The sequence below is a fragment of the Biomphalaria glabrata genome, chromosome 8 (assembly GCF_947242115.1).
Source record: "Biomphalaria glabrata chromosome 8, xgBioGlab47.1, whole genome shotgun sequence".
Lineage (NCBI taxonomy): Eukaryota > Metazoa > Mollusca > Gastropoda > Planorbidae > Biomphalaria > Biomphalaria glabrata.
The window spans coordinates 43,468,757-43,491,463 of NC_074718.1; the positions used below are offsets into that span (position 1 = coordinate 43,468,757).

General features: G+C 34.9%; 1 protein-coding gene across 14 annotated transcripts in view; it reads left to right on the plus strand.

The window, feature by feature from the left end:
• Positions 1-21,920, plus strand: part of LOC106058415 (CD109 antigen) — a 59,495-nt gene extending 37,575 nt beyond the window's left edge. For 7 of the 14 annotated variants that reach the window (XM_056038448.1, XM_056038453.1, XM_056038449.1 and 4 more), the window contains exons 20-37: positions 11,251-11,368; positions 12,266-12,379; positions 13,536-13,637; positions 13,747-13,875; positions 14,058-14,199; positions 14,390-14,566; positions 14,665-14,746; positions 15,126-15,282; positions 16,280-16,360; positions 16,643-16,823; positions 17,762-17,967; positions 18,677-18,829; positions 19,376-19,438; positions 19,545-19,654; positions 20,837-20,987; positions 21,147-21,249; positions 21,499-21,593; positions 21,682-21,920. In XM_056038448.1, the coding sequence (XP_055894423.1) occupies positions 11,251-11,368; positions 12,266-12,379; positions 13,536-13,637; positions 13,747-13,875; positions 14,058-14,199; positions 14,390-14,566; positions 14,665-14,746; positions 15,126-15,282; positions 16,280-16,360; positions 16,643-16,823; positions 17,762-17,967; positions 18,677-18,829; positions 19,376-19,438; positions 19,545-19,654; positions 20,837-20,987; positions 21,147-21,249; positions 21,499-21,587 (2,158 nt within the window). In that variant the 3' untranslated portion in view covers positions 21,588-21,593; positions 21,682-21,920. Of the gene's footprint in view, positions 1-1,580; positions 1,813-3,299; positions 3,454-4,041; positions 4,196-4,474; positions 4,638-6,460; positions 6,681-7,750; positions 7,908-8,642; positions 8,818-11,250; positions 11,369-12,265; positions 12,380-13,535; positions 13,638-13,746; positions 13,876-14,057; positions 14,200-14,389; positions 14,567-14,664; positions 14,747-15,125; positions 15,283-16,279; positions 16,361-16,642; positions 16,824-17,761; positions 17,968-18,676; positions 18,830-19,375; positions 19,439-19,544; positions 19,655-20,836; positions 20,988-21,146; positions 21,250-21,498; positions 21,594-21,681 lie in introns of all 14 variants that reach the window. The other 7 variants (XM_056038445.1, XM_056038458.1, XM_056038455.1 and 4 more) reach the window with 7 other exon arrangements.
• Positions 21,921-22,707: the final 787 nt, after the last annotated feature.

The following is a 22,707-nucleotide window of genomic DNA, read 5'->3' on the forward strand; positions in this document are numbered from 1 at the left end:
GACTTGGCAGAATTTTAGGTCATTGGTTAATATGCATGACGCGCAGGACGTAATCATCTTCTTTTCTGAAGTAACGTCTGTATTATATAAGATAAGATAAGAACAGTACAAGAAATAGATTACGATCCAAAAGTGTGACGTGACAACTTAAAAATCACAATGTTCGGGATCTTTGAGCGCTTCTGAGTCTCTGTTTTCTATAGGGACACTACTAGCTAAAGTAGCCTTGTGTATTAGAGAATTGGGTCGTTGGCTACAAGTTTGGAACTAACAAAAGATAACCATAGAACTTTCTATTTGTATAAGTACTTGTTTAGGTCAGTGGTTAGCGTGTCGGCCTTCCATCACAGATGTGGAGTTCGAATTTAGACTAAGCGACTTTTTTTTTTTTTTAATTGCTTTTGAAAAGGCAGCAAGGGAACCTACTTCCAGATACCTGTGAGGTGGCAACAAGGTATTGGTCTCCCCTGTTCATAGTTTTGCCACGTCACGGGTCAGTGTTTAGGTGTACAATGACGATTGGCCTCGTTTGTATCTTTACATTTGTGAATGAAACATCTCATAATGACACTGTTTATGACATTTTGTGATGGGATCTGCTTAATAAAAATAGATTTAGCTCAAGTGTTATGTTTCTAGCGTAACAGCCCTCTGTTGCAAAGAATTCTATCAAGTAGGCCTAATAGAGTCTAGATGTATTTGCCGTGAACATCATTACGACTCTAGAGATTCTACTTTTAGGTCTACGGACATCATTACGACTCTAGAGATCCAACTTTTAGGTCTACGGACATCATTACGACTCTAGAGATCCAACTTTTAGGTCTACGGACATCATTACAACTCTAGAGATCCAACTTTTAGGTCTACGGACATCATTACAACTCTAGAGATCCAACTTTTAGGTCTACGGACATCATTACGACTCTAGAGATCCAACTTTTAGGTCTACGGACATCATTACGACTCTAGAGATCCAACTTTTAGGTCTACGGACATCATTACAACTCTAGAGATCCAACTTTTAGGTCTACGGACATCATTACAACTCTAGAGATCCAACTTTTAGGTCTACGGACATCATTACGACTCTAGAGATCCAACTTTTAGGTCTACGGACATCATTACGACTCTAGAGATCCAACTTTTAGGTCTTCGAACATCATTACAACTCTAGAGATTCTACTTTTAGGTCTACGGACATCATTACAACTCTAGAGATCCTACTTTTAGATATACGAACATCATTACAACTCTATAGAGATTCTACTTTTAGGTCTACGAACATCATTACAACTCTAGAGATCCTACTTTTAGGTCTACGAACATCATTACGACTCTAGAGATCCTACTTTTAGGTCTACGGACATCATTACGACTCTAGAGATCCTACTTTTAGATCTACGAACATCATTACGACTCTAGAGATCCTACTTTTAGGTCTACGAACATTATTACAACTCTAGAGATCCTACTTTTAGGTCTACGGACATCATTACGACTCTAGAGATCCTACTTTTAGGTCTACGGACATCATTACGACTCTAGAAATACTTTTTGTCTTTTGTTATCTTCTATAGACTTGTTTAACATTCCAAACTTCTTCCAATGTGGCCGGAGCCTCAGTGGTCAGCTCAGGAAGCGTTGCTTCGCGTCCTTCTCTCCTGTCATGAACCTGGTCTCTAGTGTCGTCTCGGACCCAATCACACTGCCGGTGACAGAAACAGAGACTAAAACAGAAGATCTCCAGCAGCCGACTAAGACCCGGTCCAACTTTGTGGAGACCTGGCTGTGGAATTCTTTGGACATTGGGTTAATTTTCATTTTTCATTAAGCTGTTTCAAGGTTTCAGTCCTTAGCCTCGCTTTGAAACACATGTTGACGCCTAAGGACCTTTCTATCCAGCGTACAAACTGTTTTCTATGCTTAGTGTTTTGTTTTTTCTTAATCGGTTTTGGCTTTTATTTGAGGTTATAAGGACTGGCTAAGCTTTGTAGCAAACGAGCGCCGTTAAAGACACGCCCAATTACTGAATTAATGTGATGTAAGTTCTTCTCTTTTTCAGGAAAACAAAATCAACACAAAAGAGGTTTTAATATTATTCTCTGGTCTTGAGTTTATTATAAATGTCATTGTTAGCTCAAGAGAAAAAATCGTATATTTAATCATTCAAATTGACTATTTTTTCCCTGTAAAATATAATCACAACTTACTTAACAAAATGTTAGTTTAATGATTGTGTATTCAAGCTCTCTAAATATATTTCAAGTAACAGACTTTCTAAAGGTCAAAGGTGTCTTAACCTATTGTCATGTTGACGACTACTTCAGTCTGATTTTTAAAAAAAAACAGACAATATTAAAAAAAAAATATATAGATAGCTTCAAAAAATTCTTATGATTTTGTTTGTGGTACCTCGGTAAAACGAGGTTAGACTCTCTGGACGACTAGTCACTCACCTTTGCAGTCCAGTGTATCTCAGTATAACATCTATAGACCCCATTGAAGCCCATCTGGGTTACTCACTTAGGCAGCCCAATGTATCTTGATAGAACAAGTTCTAACCCTGGTCACTATTTCTCTAGTCTTCCTACCCATGATGGAACAAGTTCTAACCCTGGTCACTATTTCTCTAGTCTTCCTACCCATGATAGAACAAGTTCTAACCCTGGTCACTATTTCTCTAGTCTTCCTACCCATGATAGAACAAGTTCTAACCCTGGTCACTATTTCTCTAGTCTTCCTACCCATGATAGAACAAGTTCTAACCCTGGTCACTATTTCTCTAGTCTTCCTACCCATGATAGAACAAGTTCTAACCCTGGTCACTATTTCTCTAGTCTTCCTACCCATGATAGAACAAGTTCTAACCCTGGTCACTATTTCTCTAGTCTTCCTACCCATGATAGAACAAGTTCTATCCCTGGTCACTATTTTTCTAGTCTTCCTACCCATGATAGAACAAGTTCTAACCCTGGTCACTATTTCTCTAGTCTTCCTACCCATGATAGAACAAGTTCTATCCCTGGTCACTATTTCTCTAGTCTTCCTACCCATGATAGAACAAGTTCTAACCCTGGTCACTATTTCTCTAGTCTTCCTACCCATGATAGAACAAGTTCTATCCCTGGTCACTATTTTTCTAGTCTTCCTACCCATGATAGAACAAGTTCTAACCCTGGTCACTATTTCTCTAGTCTTCCTACCCATGATAGAACAAGTTCTAACCCTGGTCACTATTTCTCTAGTCTTCCTACCCATGATAGAACAAGTTCTAACCCTGGTCACTATTTCTCTAGTCTTTCTACCCATGATGGACATGATGGGTGGTGTCAACTTCGGAGGCGTGGCCCAGACCGGGCACGTGACACAATCAGAAAGCAGTTTGCAGCAGCCGACCAGGACACGTTCCAATTTCGTAGAGACATTTCTCTGGACGTCACAACATATTGGGTAAAATAAACAGAACCTTCCCAGAGGGCAACATTTCGGAACACCCTGACATAGTTATTGTTAAGGGGCCAAGGAAACTTTGTATTTTGTGTTGGCCACTTTCTCTTGTTATAGTTTCGAGTTTGATGCAATTTAAAGTTAGTCTGGTTTTACAACAGTTGATAACAGGACTGACTGTAAACAAATGTATGTCAGTTTGTATGTATTTCATAGAATGTACATAAGGATATAATATCTAATTGTTAAATATGGCTCAATATACAGCAAGACTATTTGTGTATTACATCAGCAATGACGTTTTGATGAAATAATGAAAATCACCAGAAATGATTACATCGATTTGATTCGTGTCTATATTTAGATCTGCAAACAATTATTCCCCTTCACATTTCGAAACTTAGTCAATTAAACGTATTTATTTTTAATGCTAAAAAACATAATAACTTGTCAAAGAAATGAAACATACAAAAATGTATTAAGTTTTGTTTAAAAATCCGATAGATATTAAAATGTTGAAATTGTACAGGCTTTCTAATGGGATACAAATATACTGTAATTAAAATAGTCACTATTATTTTGAAATCTTAGCTCCCATGATATTTGAAATGATGGCTGGAGTAGACGGCGCTATGATAAATCATTTTGGTGGCGAACAAACATCTGGACAAAGCGAAATGAAAGAACCAGCGAGGGTCCGAACAAATTTTGTAGAAACCTTTCTGTGGACCTCCCAAAGCATTGGGTATTCCCGATATCTAAACATTTTTTTTGAAGCTTTTTTTTAATATTTCGCCATTTAATCCAGAACTTTATCCCCCTTTTGTATTTTGGTGAAAGATTTACGTTTCCAAAATCTACAATTCAATTTTTTGAACTTCTTTATAAGATAAAAAAAAATTGGGAAAAAAAACAAACACCAGCATGCTTGAGAAAAAAAATGTGTTCCCTTTTTAAAAATTTCATTTTGCGAGTTTTAGCAGTCTTTTTGTTTGCTTAAAGAAATAATTATTATCCAATTTAGTGGAGATCCCTGTCCCTTGTGCACGAGGTCTTCGGCAGTGTTCTGTGTTTAATCCATTTGAAAACCAAACACAAGTAGGCCTAGATAAAACAGAACTAATGGAAACGACCAAAGTTAGAACAATGTTTACGGAGACTTGGATGTGGATCTCAGTTGCTACTAAGTAAATAGAATTTCAATTCGATTTGTTCTACTCGTATGTCCGGGTCTGCTTTGATCCTTTTTAGATCCCGGCTTATGTATTCCTGATATATTTTTTGGGTATTAATTGAATTTTTTATTTTAATTTTTTTCCCAATAAGGCTTAACTAAGGCTGGGAGTACTTTCTGGGGGACTTAGAAAATGATCAAATTTGATGTTCATTCCATTTGATTGTTTAGAAACTCTCATTAGTTATAGTAAAAAAAATAGTAAAGTTTCCCCTTTCAGACTTTGTGGTCTATAGGGCAGATGATGGCATTAAACTAACAACGTATATATTCATTAGCCGTGGTCCAGAACACGCGAGACTCTAGTCCAGGGGTTCTCAACCAGTGGGTCGCGACCCCCTTGGGGGTCTATTGACGATTTGCCAGGGGTCGCCTAAGACCATCAAAAATAAGGATTGTTATTGTCTACTTTTCTATTGCTGTATGTGTGTGTCGGGGGGAGGGGGGTCGCGGCAGAGTGGGGGATTATAAAAAGGGGTCGCCGAGCTTAAAAGGTTGAGAACCGCTGCTCTAGTCCAACGTGATCAGCTCTGACTAATGATCTTTAGTGTTTGGCGGAACTGTTTAGAAAACTGTGTAGGTTACTACTAAGCAAATAACTTAAAAGTCGTTTTTTTATTTTTTGAAGAACTAAATTACGCAATAAATAAATATTCAAATGTATCCGTTTTTATTGACTAATAATTTTATTGGGAATTTATTTCAGTTGTGTAAACGAATGTTTAGATTAATATTCTTTTACTATTCAAAAATATTGTTTCTGTGGCCTACGATTAACGAGTCTGTCATGTGGCCAGCACAACAATCAATCGCCTTTACTTTTCTCCAACTAATGTCAGGTGCCCATTAGAGCTGGGTGAACTAATAAAAAAAAATAAAAGTTCCCCTTTTCAGACCTTGCGATCTATAGGGCAGATAATGTTAAGGTCATCTGTTTCATTGGCCGACGGTTAACGAGCAGGGTGTCATGTGGCCAGCGCAACAACCATCCGCCTTTACTTTCCCCCAACTAAAGTCAGGTACCCATTTGAGTTGGGTGGACTCGGGGCGTCCTAAAAATCTGGAAATTAAAAAATCCCAGTTTTCACCGAGATTCGAACCCAAGACCACAGGTTGGAAGCCAAGCGCTTAACCACTCAGCCACAGAGCCCCCCCTGGGTGAACTCAGAGGCACACTAAAGATCCTGAAATTAAAAATCCCAAGAGTTTTACCACTCAGCCACCGCGCCACTAATGTTCCAAGGATACTGATAGGTCAATGGATAGGTCAATGGTTAGGTCAATGGATAGGTCAATGGTTAGGTCAATGGATAGGTCAATGGATAGGTCAATGGAGTAAGAATAGGACAATTGTAATACGTTTGGATAATAATCAACACACACATACATACATACATACATACATACATACATACATACATACATACATACATACATACATACATACATACATACATACATACATACATACATACACATACATACATACATACATTCACAGACATACACACACACATACATACATACATTCACATACACACACACATACATACATACATTCACAGACATACACACACACATACATACATACATTCACAGACATACACACACACACATACATACATACATTCACAGACATACACACACATAAAGTTCAGTGCTTAAATATCAAAGAACAGAAAGAGATAACTCTGGAATATTAGTGTACTGAACAGTTTCAAAGGAAATGTAGTAGACTTTCATTCTTTACGAAACATTTCTTTTGTTTATTCTAAGGTCCTTACATCCCAATCCATTTCAACCCTTGTCGCCGCGGTGGAGACGGCCCCAGTAAACGCTTCTGTTTCTCCAGTGTCATCTCTAGCCCGGTGAATGTGCCGATACTAGATTTACTCAATCAGGCCCTGGTCAACACACCGGAAGTGGCTTTACAGGAACCAACCAGAACACGCTCTGTATTTGTCGAGTCGTGGCTCTGGGACACTGTCACAACTACGTTAGAACATTTTACTTTTATTTTGGGTCTTCTCGGTTTGATGGTTTCACCAATAGGAAAGTGTTTCTTCAAATCGACATGAAATCCCCCAATCAAAGTTTTCCTTTCAAACCTTTGAAGTTTAGAATTTTCACACGGAAAAAAAACAAGAAGGAATATCTTCTATTCTATCGTCTTGGTAATAATGGTCTGATTCACTTCTTTATCTGCTATTCTTGTTTTTTTTTTATTCTTATCCCCTGGGTTTAATTGTTAAATAAATTAATAATGAAAAGCTATCTTTTCTTTGACCATACGGATGTAGGTACTTGAAATAACACAATGAATTTTTAACCGTGAATTTGATCGATAAAAATAGATTTTTTTTTCGAAATTGCTGAAATTAGTCCAACACTTCTATCTTCATCGAGTCTCTAATGTATTGGGTGGTATGCTGTCTCTGACATCTGTCACTGACAACGTCTGCCATCAACAACGTCTTCCTTGCCGTTGTCCACTGTTCTGATGTCCTCCATGTGGCGCCAAGTTAAACGTACCTGTTTGCGCTTTCCTCGTATGTCTTTGCAGTTCCCGGTATGCGTTATTCATTCTATCGGATGACATTGTCCCGGAAACCTCATGCGACGCTCGGTCACAACCTTATAAGGTCAAGTCCCAGGCTTTCTTAGTTTGTGACTCGATCTCTGTAACTAACTCCTTAAATCCGTCTTGGCCAAGAAGTCTGAATGGAATGATTCGCACACATATCAATGTACAGATATCCTCTCTCGTTACACGAACTTTGCAATCGTCTGAAGATCTTTTTTTTTTTTAAATTAGAAACATAAAAATATCTCGGATAATTTCGGCTGCTAAAAATTGGAGAACATTTTTTTGAAATGTGCCATACTGTAGCTAACCACCTGCCATTTTCTGTCAATATGTGAGAAGTCGTCGTCGTGAGGCCAGTCTATGACATGTACGAAGGGGAATAACACTATCATTCTAGAAAAATGAGAAATGGCCATTTTTTGGTATATCGCTTTAAGTTACTATAGATGATTTATAGCTTAGGAATGTCTCTGTCTCAGGTGAATGGGAAATGGTGATGGACAAGCTTCCGGTGCAAGTTGGCGGTGCTATCGACACATTGACAGACAACCAAATGAATGGAAACAGTTTAAAGGAGCCAACAAGAACACGAATCAATTTTGTTGAGACGTTTCTGTGGGATTCCGTTTGGACTGGGTACTTTCCCCTTAAACTCACAAGTTTGAGCGTTTGAAAATATTTACTGGTCCTAATTCAAAACAAGTGTACTCCAAGATTACTCAACCATATTCATTATTCATGCTTCTCTAATCAACTCTTGTGTGGCTTCGTTTTATCTTTATCAAAACAAATCATGGATGTAGCTCAAATGTTTACGTTAGGGCCTTTACTGACTTAGACTTAGGTCCTCCCGCGCCGTTCGGCGCATTGGGCGGCAAGCTGTCTCCACAAAGATCTGGCACTGGCAATGTCTGAAGCCTCCTCCCACCTGGTGTCCACTGCTCTGAGGTCCTCCATGAAGGTGTGTCGCCAAGTAATACGAGGACGTCCCTGTTTGCGCTTTCCTCGTTTTGGCTTCCATGGTATCGCAACTCTTGGCCTAGCATTGATTAAGTCGAAATATAAAAGATAGTAGGCCTATGCATTGGTGTTCAATAAATTATATTTCAATTATTTAGGAAAAAAAAATTATTCAGCTAGACCACTCAATTAAATCTAATCTTGTTTTCTTTGGCACAGTGGTAGCCAATTTCTTGATTCTGTCTCGGAATATGCCTCTAATCTAGTTTAGCACTGCGACACAGTAGGCCTCAGATGCGTGCTTAGCAGGAATACAATATTTTCTTGTTTACAATACAATTTAGGCTATTTTCTTTTTTAAAACCAAATTCTGCACAAGCGTACTGGTAATTCATTAAAATTTCATTATAGGTTTTTGGCCTATGCTGGCAATGTCGATGGCAGGTGGTGGCGGAGGTCCCGGAGGAGCGATTTTTAAAGGGGAAAATAATTTGCAGGCGGATAGTTCTTCGGGAACTTTACAAGAGCCTGCAAGAGTTCGAAGCAACTTTGTGGAGACTTGGCTGTGGAACTCTGTTTCTGTTGGGTACCTAATGCGTTGTCTCTAGATCTAGTTGACATAACCATACTGTGCATTTGTATTTCTTTAAACTCTTCTAAAAAGAGATCACTGACTCGCTTTCAACTTCCTCTTCCGTTCTACTGCTATATATAGACATATAACCACGTGATTGCGTGTGATACTGGGTTAATATATTAAAAAAGAAAAGCCCCTTTTTTTTGCCACTTTGCGCTGAAGTCACACCATTTAACTCACCCAAAACCAATAAGATAAACATTGAATACATTTAGAAATTTACCAACAACTCTGTAATCTACTCTAGATCTTGAATCTAGATTAGACTTTCCTTTAGACTAGATCAAGTAGGTTAGGTTAGTCTGAGATCCAGATGAGTCTGATGAGATTTAGCTTGATAGAAATGATACGAGTTCTACATCTACACACCGACAATGATTTTTCGATGCACGAACTAAGACCGAGCTCTAAAGTTGTCTTTCAAATGTTATATCTAAATTTATTTAAATTAAAAAATATGGTTGAGGTTTTTAATTCTACACAAACTAATTCTAATCTTAGCTATTAAATAGTAAAGAAGTCTACCACTTTCAGACCTTGCGATCTAGATCTATATACTATAATAGTCTTGTAATATATGCTACTTATAATCTATAGGGCAGATTATATTTCTGTAGCCACCAGTTAATGACCAACCGCCATCACTTTGCCCACCCAATGTTAGGTACCCATTAGAGTTGGTTGGACTCAGTAGTGTCCTAAAAAAATTCAAAATCTCAAGCCAAGCGCTTTACCACTCTGCCACCACGCATGTTCTATGCAGTCAGAGGACATTTACTTGTTCACTGCTGGCATTTGGATGGCTGCCTGGTCGTGTGGTTTGTGCGCTGGACTGTCGTTCGGATTTATCGATGGTCGAGGGTTCAAATCCTGCCCGCTCCCATCCCCCCGTCGTCCTGCGGGAGGTTTGGACTAGGGAGTAAACTATCTTCAACTCTGAAGGAACATCCGAAACATGTAAAACATTTTTACAAAAACAAAACATTTTTGGCATTTATAAATAAATACATAATGTTAATAGCAGAGCTGAAATATTTACTTCAAAATAATACATCTAGATATCTAGCTTGGTTGGAATTTTGTTAGATAGTTAATAGAAATGTAGATCGGTCAATGTGACTAAAGATTTCTGGTGATTTTCTGTTAAACCTTTATGTCAGGTTTATGGTTTTGTTACTTCCATATTCCAAACAAAAAACACATAACAAACACATTTAAAATATGAACTGAACAATTTTTAAGACTATCTGACTTTAATAGCTGAATCTGATTCATCCAATGGTTATCAGATATGTGAGATGAAGCTGACTTGATGTGAACGATATCAATTCAATCTTCTAAAAACGTTGACCAACAAAGCACTACTACCTTATCTATTGAATAAACTTGCTTCACTTTACTACTAATTGGATATTTAGCTTTTATCTAGCCTTTTATGTACCTTACATTATATTCATTTCATTGTAACAACAAGTCGGTATAAATTTAAGTGTTAATAAATTCAAATATATTATTGCATGTCTGGCAAATAAGCCTATATTTTGCTAAAATTAAACTATTAATTTATGGAAATAAAAATATCACAGTATTAATTTCAGTTATTTTTCTTACTTTTTAAAATATTTTTTTATTTTTAAAAATCTTTTTTTGTACATTATATTAATACACATGCTACATATAATACATTTATACATTGATTTTTAAAAAATGTTTGTAGATTATAAAAAAAGTTCTAAGGAAGTTGAAATATTTCAATTTTTTTTTAAATATTGGTAGCAGTTGTATGTCATTTTTATTATATAAATATTTTAAAACTCGGTTTAAAACTATTAACGACTAATGAAGAAATAAACAATAACTATTTAGCCTATCTACTTTTTGCTTTGCTTACTTGGATAGGGCTCTTTTTTTTTATATAATTGCTTGCTTCTGTTAAACTTTTCTTTACAATATTTAATCTGATCCATCTTAGCTATTTATATATTACCATTAGGACAAGTTGTCTCAATGGATAAAAATTATTCAGTGTTTCTAATCTGATTTAACTTCTACATAGTTTTTGAATGTCTTAATTAGATGTTTACATCAGACGTACTTTTAACATGTTTACTTTCTTAGTAAAGTTAATATAGAGCAATATCTAATTACACTCTTTGGGAACCATAGAGATGTAAATAATTTAAACTTATAAATTTTTTTTTTCTTCTGTAGGCTAATTTATCATAAAGTAATATTTATGACAATGTGTTGTTTTTTTTCAAAACTATAAATTGTAAAAAATATTTAAAAAAATAAATTATTTAACATTCTTAAAGTAAATATATTTGTTAATACTTCAAACAATGTCTATGTCTTTAATACTTAACTACACTATATTAACAGTGCCAATGGCTCAGCTTCTATTACTGCAACAGTACCAGATACTATCACATCCTGGGTGGCCAGTGCTTTTGCCATCAACTCAGCTTCTGGCCTCGGTGTTGCTCCAACTCAGGCTCATGTAAGTTTGTTTTTCTATCCTAAGTTATACATTTTTTGTACACATTTTTGTTTGTATGGTACATTTTTTTTGTTAGTTATTAATTATTTATTTTTCCCTGGCTGTCTGGTCATTACAGGTCATATGGTATTTGCTCTGGACGTATCTTCAGTTGTATTAACCCTTAAAATGCGTGTGGTAGATTAGCCTCTAAACAACAGAATTGTAATTCCATTTTGTGTGCACTTATTGTAAAGCAGCTCAGCACTTTAGGTTGGGCCAGAATTTCATCATCTTCAAATCTGAAGAAACATCCAAACAAAAATGTAAAACTAAAGAACAAACATTTGTATCCTTCTTAATAATTATTGATTAAAGTAACTTAGGTCTGGCTTTACTGTTCATGCAAACTTACATCCAATTTTGTTTTAAAGTCACCTTTCTTTCCCAGTTTTTTCTTGACTAAAAAAATGGATAATGAATAATAATTTTTTATGGTAGTGAAAGGAAGAAAAAAAGGGACCCTATCAAGTAGTGACAGTGTTATTGTTTGTGCAACTTTCCAACTTTTTCTTGATGCTTACATTTCAAAAAATTTTGTTTTAAAGAATGTGGGATATGTGACGAAGTGGCAAAAAAACACTTGGCTATCTATCCAGGGGGCCTGAGTTCAAACCCTGACTCGAGCTGAGTGCTTGCCTAAAGGCAGTAGGCAAACCTTCTCCCAGATACCCTCTCCCCCATAAGACATTAGACTAGAGTGCACTGAGTATGTTATAGCATGAAAGAGGTGCTATGCAAAAGTAACTTTAAAAAAATGTCAGCAAGATATTTACAAGATCAGTTACCGTATATCTTTTACATTGTGCTTAACTATAATCACTTGTGTTATAACCATTTAATACTTACTTCAAACAGCTTCGAGTGTTCAGACCATTCTTTGTTAGCCTCAATTTACCCTACTCAGTAACCCGCGGGGAGCATCTGGCTCTACAAGCTAATGTTTTCAACTACATGACTGAAGATATGCAGGTCAGTGAAAAAGCTTAAGTAGTTAGATTTAGGTTTAGGTTACTGAAGCAGAGTGAGTTTTTTGTTAAAACATTCTTTTCAAATATCATCACCATCATCTGTCCCTTGACTTTCATTGTATGTGTGCTGTGACAGTTCATGTCACCCAATCCCACCACTTCACCATCTGTTCTTAGTTGAATATCAAGTGAGAGGCTGGTCCATTCTTTTACGTTGTCCAGCCAGCTTTTCTTTGCATGACCCTTTCTTTGTGCTCCCTTCACTGTACCTCAAAGAATGACATTTTACAGTGAGTCATGTCTCACAATATGAACAAACCAGCTCAGCTTTAAGTTTTGAACAGTTCCTCCTTTTTGTCAGCCGGTTTGTTTACCTGTAACAGTACAAACTCATTTGTTTTCTTTTTCTGGTATCCGATCCCAGCATTTTTCTTTGCATTTACTCTCAAAGACTTGATTTCTTCAGCCTCAGCATTCAGTGTCCAACTTTCATAACCATACAGGAATATAGAAACCATTAGCGAAGAATACATCATTAATTTGACTTGTAAGCAGTTGCTACTCTTTCAGATTTTCCACAGTTAGCTCATTGCAGCGGAGACACTTCACATAAAGCAAAGTATTGTTTAAGCATTAACCTTGCTATTCACATGTTCTCTTCCTATCCTACTGTACATAATATGATAACACAGATAATGTGTTCAATGTTCAAATATAAAAAAATTTTTAAAAGAAAACACAACTAATTGATTTTTTTTTTTTGTTTATTGATTCATGTTTTGTTGGGTACAATAAATAAAGTATCAACTTGATTATCTTGATTTAAAGTATCAACTTGCATGAGGGAGAAATAGCGTAAACAATTATTTAAGGGGACTAAACCTTACAAATTTAGCCATATCTGTGAATACTGATTTATTAGTTTCCCTTGTTGCTATTAAATAAAATAATGAATTATCAGTAACCAATTGTCTAATTAGTTTCTTTTTCTTTTCATTGATTCATGTCTTGTCTTTGTCATTGAATTATTGTGCTAAGTTTCAGCATGATCCAAGAATGGGTGTGTGAGTAATAACGTGTACACACTTTTTACCCGACAGACAGACAAAGTTGATATAAGCTTTGTAAAAAGTAATGAAGTTTAAATTGTTCACCAGGTCCGTGTGACACTTGCCAAGTCTGACAACTTCTTCAACATTGAAATTGATGCTAATGGAGCTGAAGTTTTGAAACAAGTCGAAAGTGTACAAGATGTGATGGTGAGTTTGACAAGTTTTAAAATCAGGATAAAGACTAAAACAATCTTTCTATTTTATTCTGTTATCTGTTTGTGTACAATGATGCATTTTGCTCTTATGCTGTTATTAGATCAAGGCTGGTGAGGCCAAGTCTGTGTACTTCCCTATTGTGCCAGCTGACTTGGGTAAAATTGATATTGAAGTGAAGGCTCAGTCTACCAAAGCTGCTGATGCTGTTAGGAGACAACTCTTGGTGGAGGTACTGTATACATCTTTGTTTAAAAATATGTACATACTGTTGTTTTTTTTATATTTATACATTAGCTACAAAATTAAAAAAAAAAATACATATTTAAAACAATGTTCTTAGACTTACTAAAAATATCTCATTACTTTGTGTAAATGAAATTTTATTTGTAATGAAAACTTGATTCTTTTCAGGCTGAAGGAGTTCCCAAAATATACAATGTTCCTGTCCTAATTGACCTGACAGAAGGCAAAACTAGTTTCTCTAAAACTGTTGATCTTACTCTACCTTCCAATACTGTGAAAGGTTCAGAACTGGCCAGAATATCTGCTGTTGGTAAGAAGTAATTTTTATATTGGCCCAAGACCTGAGCTTTCTAGTTCTAGGGATCATATCACAGTTTAACTGCTGTCTCAACTTTGACAATCTATTTCTCTTTATATTTTGGATGGACTCAATTTGGTTTCATTACATTTTAACGTGGACATAAATTTTAACAGAAAAAAAATGTGTTACTTGTCTGCAGGTGACTTGATGGGTCCAACCATCGCTGGATTAGATTCACTTCTTCAGATGCCAACTGGTTGTGGTGAACAAACTATGATTGGTCTAGCCCCTGACGTCTATGTAACTGACTACCTTAAATCTGTGAATCAACTCAGCGGGGACATTCAAACTAAAGCTTTGAGCTATATGGAAAGTGGTGAGTTGGGCTGACTCTGATTCATTTTAAAACACCAAGTTTTTATAACTATTATTTTTAAGCTTGTTATGATGATTAATTTACAATATTTATTTTAGGTTATCAAAGAGAACTGACCTATAAACACACAGATGGCTCTTTCAGTGCTTTTGGTAACAGTGATGCATCAGGCAGTATGTGGTAGGTTTAATTTTAATTGAAATAAATAAATAAGTTAACAGAAATGTTTCTGTACACAAAAATAATCTGAATACAATTTACTAAAACATAGCCGCTGGTAGTCTATATTGCTTTAATTTGAATGAGTTTCATATTTATTGAACTGCTGAGTTTTTAGTTTGAGTTTTTGGCACATCAGCACACTTTAGGCCATGTTATGCCCATAATCCCTGAAGGGTTACTCTCCCTTCATACCACAAAAGCTAAATTTTATTTAGTTAAGTCATTAAAAACAAGGTCTATTCACAGTTAAAATAGTAAAGTTTTTGATTTAAAATGGAGGTTATTTTTCCTGTGAGTCTTTTACCTTCTGCTCATATCGAATCTGTATTTTTTTTAGGTTAACTGCCTTTGTTACCAGAGTGTTCAAGCAAGCAAAAGCCCACATCTACATTGATGATGAGATCCTGATTAAAGCTATCCAATGGATGGTATCAAAACAAAATGCTAATGGAAGCTTCCCTGAACCTGGAAATGTGATTCACAAGAATATGCAGGTAAATAAATGCCAATTTAAATATGTTTTAAAATCAGTAATAAAAAATCGTGTATACTATCCATGCTTTTAATATAATCATATTTATTTAAATATTTTTTCGAACAGTTTCAACAACATTGAAATAATCACTTTTACATTCTTAACATAGTTCTTAACACTGCAATCTATGAAGGCAGTATAATTCAGTAATATATAAAAAGGTATCCCTTTCAGACCTTGTGATATTTGGGCACAGATGATGTATACTCATCTATTTCTATGGCAGATAGTTAATGAGTGTCACATGACCAACCACCTTTACTTCCCCAATGTATGTCAGGTACCAAATCAAGTTTGATTGACTTGGGGGAATTCCCAAAAATCCTGACGTTCAAAGTCTCAGTCTTTACCAGGATTTGAGCTCAAGACTCCTTAATATTGAAGCCAAGCACTTTACCTCTCAGCCACTATGTTTATAGTAGGCTTATAATGCATAAATATTTTACATATATTAAGGCAGCAACTAGAAGCCAAATTTGTTTCATGAGAGAAAATGATGAGTTGAAATAAATTTTGTAATTGATGTTTCTAATAATGTAACCTAGAACATCATTTTTTATTGGCCATTAATCATTCATTACAATCAAGTTTCATTCATAAAATTAATTGCTAATTATAAAACAAAATCTGTTGTCCAATACATTTTCACTCCTTTAAATTATTACACACTGTAACACACAAGACTACATTGTTGTAGTGAAACAAAATTGGATGGCTGCCTGGTCATGCGGTTTGCACGCTGGACTGTCGTTCAGATTTATCGATGGTCGAGGGTTCAAACCCTGCCCGCTCCCATCCCCCGTCGGAGGTTTGGACTAGGAAGTAATTATTTTCAACTCTGAAGGAACATCTGAAACATGTAAAAAAAAAATTTTTACAAAAAACTTATTGTTCATAGGGACTTAATAGTAAATATTGTTCTCACAGTTCAAGCACATTTTTTTTTATCTCCTTAGGGTCAAGCTGGCTCTGGAGTTGGACTGACTTTGTTTGTTTTAATTTCTCTACTTGAGAATAAAGATCTTTTGGTCAATACAGTAAGATGTTTAATTTCTTTTATTGATTATCTCTCTTAGATTGTAGCTATGTTTTTGATAGGACTGTAAGTTTTATGATCTGATAGTGTAGGTTAATTCTATTATTACATTTCTATTTCTCATTAAAAAAATTTTTTGACTTGTAAATTGATATGACATACGTCTTTGTCAGGCGTTGTTTTTAAATCTTTTCATTAGTTGATATTCCTAAGCATGTCCATAACAGTTGCTTTCTTGCTACTATTTGAATGCTCTTACGGGTTGACATTTTTATTTTTACAGAATGCTGCTGGTGTCCTGGTTGATGAAGCCAGACAGAAAGCTTTAGCTTATGCTGAACAGGAAGTTGCTAAAACCGATGACCTTTATATACTGAATATGGCTGCTTATGCTTTCCAACTTGCCAACAGCAGTCAAGTCCAGACAGTTCTGAATAAACTCGAGCAGAAAGCCACAGTTAAAGGTTCTTATTCTCTTTTTACTAAAGTTGTAAATTAATTCAACACAAATTTAATGAGCACAGAGCTGCTTAACAGATAAATTGACAATATTTTTGTGTTTCATTTCATTGTTCGATCTAGTAAAACTTCAACTGTTAATGTAAACTGCATAGAATATTTATTTATAAGTTGGATTAGAGTCTTGTTTATAATGGGCCTGAACTTTGTATAGAAACCAAAGTAAAATGGACTACTTATAGTTGTTACAGCTCTCTTATATTAAATAGAGTAATACGTAGCTATAGACTAGTGTCTCACTGCAATAGCATCCGAGTCCTGCTGTAAATTGATTTAAATTTAAATATAAGCACCAATGAACTCTGTTCCATTATACACACAAACTTAATTCAATCTTCATTTACAATCACACACTGTCAAGCTTGAAAAAAAAAAAGACTCACTTCTGGTCATTCTCTCTTTCATTCCAACTAGCCTAAACAAGTAAACTAGGTTATACATACACACACACACATTCATACATGGCAAAAGTCACATTAATTATATAGATCAATTACACATCTGGCAATATTGGCATGTCAGTTTTCAACTTTTTTTCTAATTTTGTCAGTGCATTATGAGCTACATAATTTAATAATTATATTAAAAATTTAATGCTTAAAATTTTTTTATTATTTAGAAAACTAGGACGATGAAAAATAAAATAGCAACATAGTAGGAATTTAAAGTTACAGGTTTAGATCTGTCAAGGATTTATGTAATATTTGTAATTATATGGAATATTCTTGTATTTATAAATGATTTAGAAAATATAACAAAATTTTAAAATTATAACAGGTTTTTGCAGGTGCGTTAAAAATATTACATTATCTGGTATACTAAGACTAAGTGCAAATCCTGAGTGTTCTCAAACTATGCAGTGATTCTCAATTTTGTTTATTAGATGGACGTAAATACTGGCACCAACCAGAACAACCCAAGACAACCAACACTTGGGATTACCCCAACCCTACTAAAGCCGTTGACATTGAAATGACATCTTACGCTTTGTTGACATACGCTGCCAGAGGAAACATTGTTGCCGGAAAGAGTATCATGCAATGGTTAACAGAACAGAGAAACTCAAACGGTGGCTTCTCCTCCACACAGGTATTTGCGTGTTTTAAATTTTTGAGTGTGCGAATTCAATCATAGATATTTCATTTTATCATTTTAAAAACAAATAGAATAAAATTCTAATAAACTAGAACTGATGTTAGAACTCATAGATCAGAGAAATAGGCTTTTCAGTGTAAATGAAATGGGATTCTTTTTTTTATTTAAAATTTTAAAAGTTTTTTTGTGAATGTCTTTTTTTTTTATCTTACTTATTTTATTTGAACATTCTACTTAAGGACATATTCTTTGAATGGACACCAAATCATCCTAGATATTATTTGTGTCTTTTCTTGGACACTTTGCTTGACGTATCACACGTACAAGGCAACCAGCCCAATAATGATCCCAACTATAAACTAGCCTGAATAAGATTAACGTCTCATCTATTAATTTAGCTGATTTAATAGTTACATATATTTTAAAGTCTAGGTTGGAATAGTTAATCATTGGCACTTAGTTTCTGCTTATTTTGAAAGTAGCTATAAACAATTCACTTATAGAAGAAAATGACTAAAAGCTACAGAATTGGTTATGGGTATAATCAGCTACATTTTGGACAACGATTCTGATAATCACAATCTTTCTAGATATCACAACTTATATATCTTTATATAAAATATCCATCTGTCGTAAGTAGCACTTAAGTAGTTTGAATAGTATGTGTTGGTTATTTTACATATGCTCATAACTTTTGTTAAAGGACACTGTGCTGGCCCTGAATGCCTTGTCCGAGTTTGCCAAACAGACCTACAGCAACAACTTCAATGTTCAGATCACCACTCAGCTGAATGCTACAACATCTTACACTTTCAACATTGACAAAACGAATTCCCTTCTACTACAGTCTAGAGAAGTGAGTAGCTTGAACTTGAGATTACATAGTTAATATTTGATTTTTTTGATAAAATAATACTAGAAAAGCTTGTCCTCAAAATCTGGATATTTTATAACTAAATCTTATACTACTATGTTATATTTCCAGTCTTTTTTTTTTCCTATTCCAACATTAAGAGATTGCACAGACACACTTTAATTGGTCTTCCTGCTCTTTGAACATAAAAAAACACATTAATATATAGATGAGCTTTTTTTTATTACTGAAATTTTTCTATTGAAATAAAATGATGGATTTCAATTTCTTTCAAGCTTCAACATCATTTCATTGTTTCTATTCTTATAAAAAAAATAATTTTGATATTAAACACAGATCCAACCAACTTATTTAGAGAGCATGGAAAAGTACAGACTGTTGTTGCACATCAATGTTGATTGTAAAGATTTTTTAAACATATGTATTGTTGAGTTGTATTGATGAGTTTTGATGAGTATTCCCTTTGATAAAGAAAACATTTATCTGGCTAATAATGAAAGTTTTTTTTTGTTTTTTTTTAATTTATAGACACCAGATGTTCCTTCTCAAGTAAAGATTGATGCCACAGGATCTGGTATGGCTTTGGTTCAGGTAAATAATATTAATGTTATATGTATTAAAGACTTATATTTTACTTTGGCTTGGGTAATTAACATGTCACTTTATTTATTTTATTGAAATGTTTTCATTTGCTTAGGTTGCCGTCTCCTTCAATGTTGAATCTGAAATCTTTGAAACAACTTTTGACCTGACTGTTAAATTAATAGAAGAGACAATCAATAATTTATTTGTTGAAACATGTGCCAAGTAAGTTAGTGTCAACATTAACATTGTTTGAGATTATTAACTTTTATTAACTACAACTTGCATTATACTAGGCCAGTGATGCCCAACCTAATTCGACCTGCGGGCCATTTTATTTCCGACACTCGCGCGCAGGCCACAAAAAGTAAAAAAAAGAGAAAAGAAATTGACCTGAAACTATTTGATTAGAAACCAGTGTATCTAGTACTTACATTCATTAAGAGCACAGTTGAAGTTTATCCTTTTTTTTAACAAAAATGCCGGAATATTTGTTTCACAATGCCGAATTTATGGTGTTTTTTTAAATAGCTAAACTTTCTGTATAAAACAAATATGTAAGCTTATTATCATGTTCCGAAACAAAAAAAAGAGAAGTTCACTTTTTCCAGTAGATTTTACATTCAGAGTCCCATTTCATAAAGGACAAATGACATGATAGCAACCAATCAGATAAAAAGTGAGGGCCATAGTGTAGGTAAAGATACATTTCTGCACTTTATGTCGACTTTTCGGCGGACTGGATGGAACCAGGTCGCGGGCCGGATCTGGCCCGTGGGCCGTATTTTGGGCATCACTGTACTAGGCCATTGGTGCCAGCCTGGGGGACATGTACATTTCTGTCAACATTGTTTGAGATTATTAACAAGAATTTCTAGGCCAGCTTTTGCCAGCCTGGGGGAGATAGACATTTCTGACATGTGTGTCACAGGCTGCAACAAAGCAAAAAAAAAATCTAGTCCAATGGAAGTGATTTTGTGCTGCTCTTTTAAGCAGAAGTGTTTAGGGACTGGATAGCACTTCACCATGGTCCATATTTAGCTCATGAGCCATCAGCAGCCTCATGTTTGAGCATGTCTGTTAGCTATGAACCCCAAATATGTCATACTTAAGAATTTGTTCTGATAGTTGTGTATTTAAATGGATAAATAAAGAGATTTAGGTCTAGTTTTAGCCATGCACAGAACTGTCCTAATGAGTGTTATAGACTTTTCACATTTAGTTGTTGTTTTACACACATTGGCATTATTCAGCCATATTTGTGCAGTTGTTTCCATTTAGTTTTTATTAAATTTCTCAACTCCAATTAGCCATGAGTACACTCTACGATTTATATTCAAAATATATTATAACAACATAAGAACCACTGAAAACCTTGGGCTCTGACACATTTTCTTATTTTAAAAGGTGGCTAGGCAGTGGACCAAGCAGTGCTATGGCTGTTCAAGAAATTGGCATCCCATCAGGCTTTGAGGCTGACCTTGAGAGTATCCCACAGTTGGACATTCTAAAGCGAATAGAGACGCAAAACAAGAAAGTTATCCTTTATTTTGACCAGGTCACTGGCCTTTATATTTCTTCTTGCAATTTGATCTGTTTTATACCATAACATCATTGTATAGGATGGCCAACTTTTATTTATTTATTTTTTTTGAAAAGTTTAGTTTCAAATGTTTTTTTTTAAATTAATGGCAAACTTTTAAAAACCATTTTATAGATTGGAACAACACCTGTTTGCTTAAACTTCCGCGCTGTGAGAACTGGACTAGTTGCTAAGTCCCAACCTGCTGCTATCCGAGTCTATGACTATTATGAACCACGTAAGTAACAATGGTTGTAATAAGAAAACATGGTGAACCACCTAAGATCTTCTGCCTTATATGTGAAATGAATGTAACCTTTTCTAAAAGCATTTCAGTGCTCATTTTAAATGATAAATTATTTTTCAATTCACAGAAGAATCTAAATACATTTATTGCACAACATTGTAACCACTTTCTAACTTCCTTTTTTTTTTAAATTATCAAATGACATGAATTGAAGATTACTTCATTCCTTTCTCTTCTCAGGTAACCAAGTGACTGCCTTCTATCAGTCTCAGATTCTCAAAGATTCCACTGTGTGTGATGTCTGCAAAGAATGCGACAACTGTGTTTAAACTCCAGTGAGTTGATTGCAGCTATTTAAAGACAGTTATTTTATATACTTTGATTCAGATCTGTGAGATTTTGTTATTATGATGTTCTTTTCAGGTTGTGTTGCTTCAAGTATTATGCATGAAATAGTTTTGGAGCTGCTAAAAATGTATACATTAGAGAAATCCCAAAGAGTGAAGTTTTTACAGTACTGAAAAGTGTGATAAAGACTTAAGGCTAAAATCAAAAACAGAAATGTTATTTCCTTGTAGATTATAGTTTCATGTATTTATTTGTATCAAAATGTATCAGTGAAATCTTCAATAAATGTTGAATGTGATCTGTGTAATACAAAATGATTTATATTTGCTCTTTTTTAACAAAATTATTGAAGACACCTTACTAGATAAGATAATGTTTATTGATCCAATCAAATGGAAATTCAATTTGACATCAATTGATAACCTCAGCGTAACTACTGTAACAATAACAGTATAGATGCAAATACAAACAACATAAACACATACGCACTCACAACCAGTGCTTTATGAATTAGACTTCTATGTACTTCTCGATGACGACAGCTGATCTTGTAACACTCTGACCGAAAGTGGGATGAAGGAGTTTTTAAATCTCTGTTTTAGTCCTAATGGACTTCGTTCAGATCTTATGTAACAGTGGTTTAATGGGTGCAGGTTATCTTTAAGTTACTAAGAAGTATTCTTCATGTGAATCTGTTTTTCATCCAAACAACTCATTATGCACATGGTCAGTTGAAACATGGAATGGTAACATGCATTAAGATTCACATTGATGAGGAAGCACAAAGTTGTAGATAGACAGAGACAGGTATAAATACAGGACAGCAAGCTGTAGAAAGGATAAACATAGTATGGCAAGTCGTTGATTGGATAAGACACTTAGACATGATGAGAGTGAGCTAGTCATAAACACGACAGCTAGTTGTTCACAGAATAAGCACGACATGGCCTAAATTGTGCCGATGTGCCTAAAATCAAATCACAGAATAAGTCAGAGCCAGTCATAAACACATTCCAGATCGTGTAGTGCAGTTCACGTTGTAGACTGTCTTGATAAAACATAACTGTAGACAGACTGTTCAAGGTTCCTAAAAAATAATAC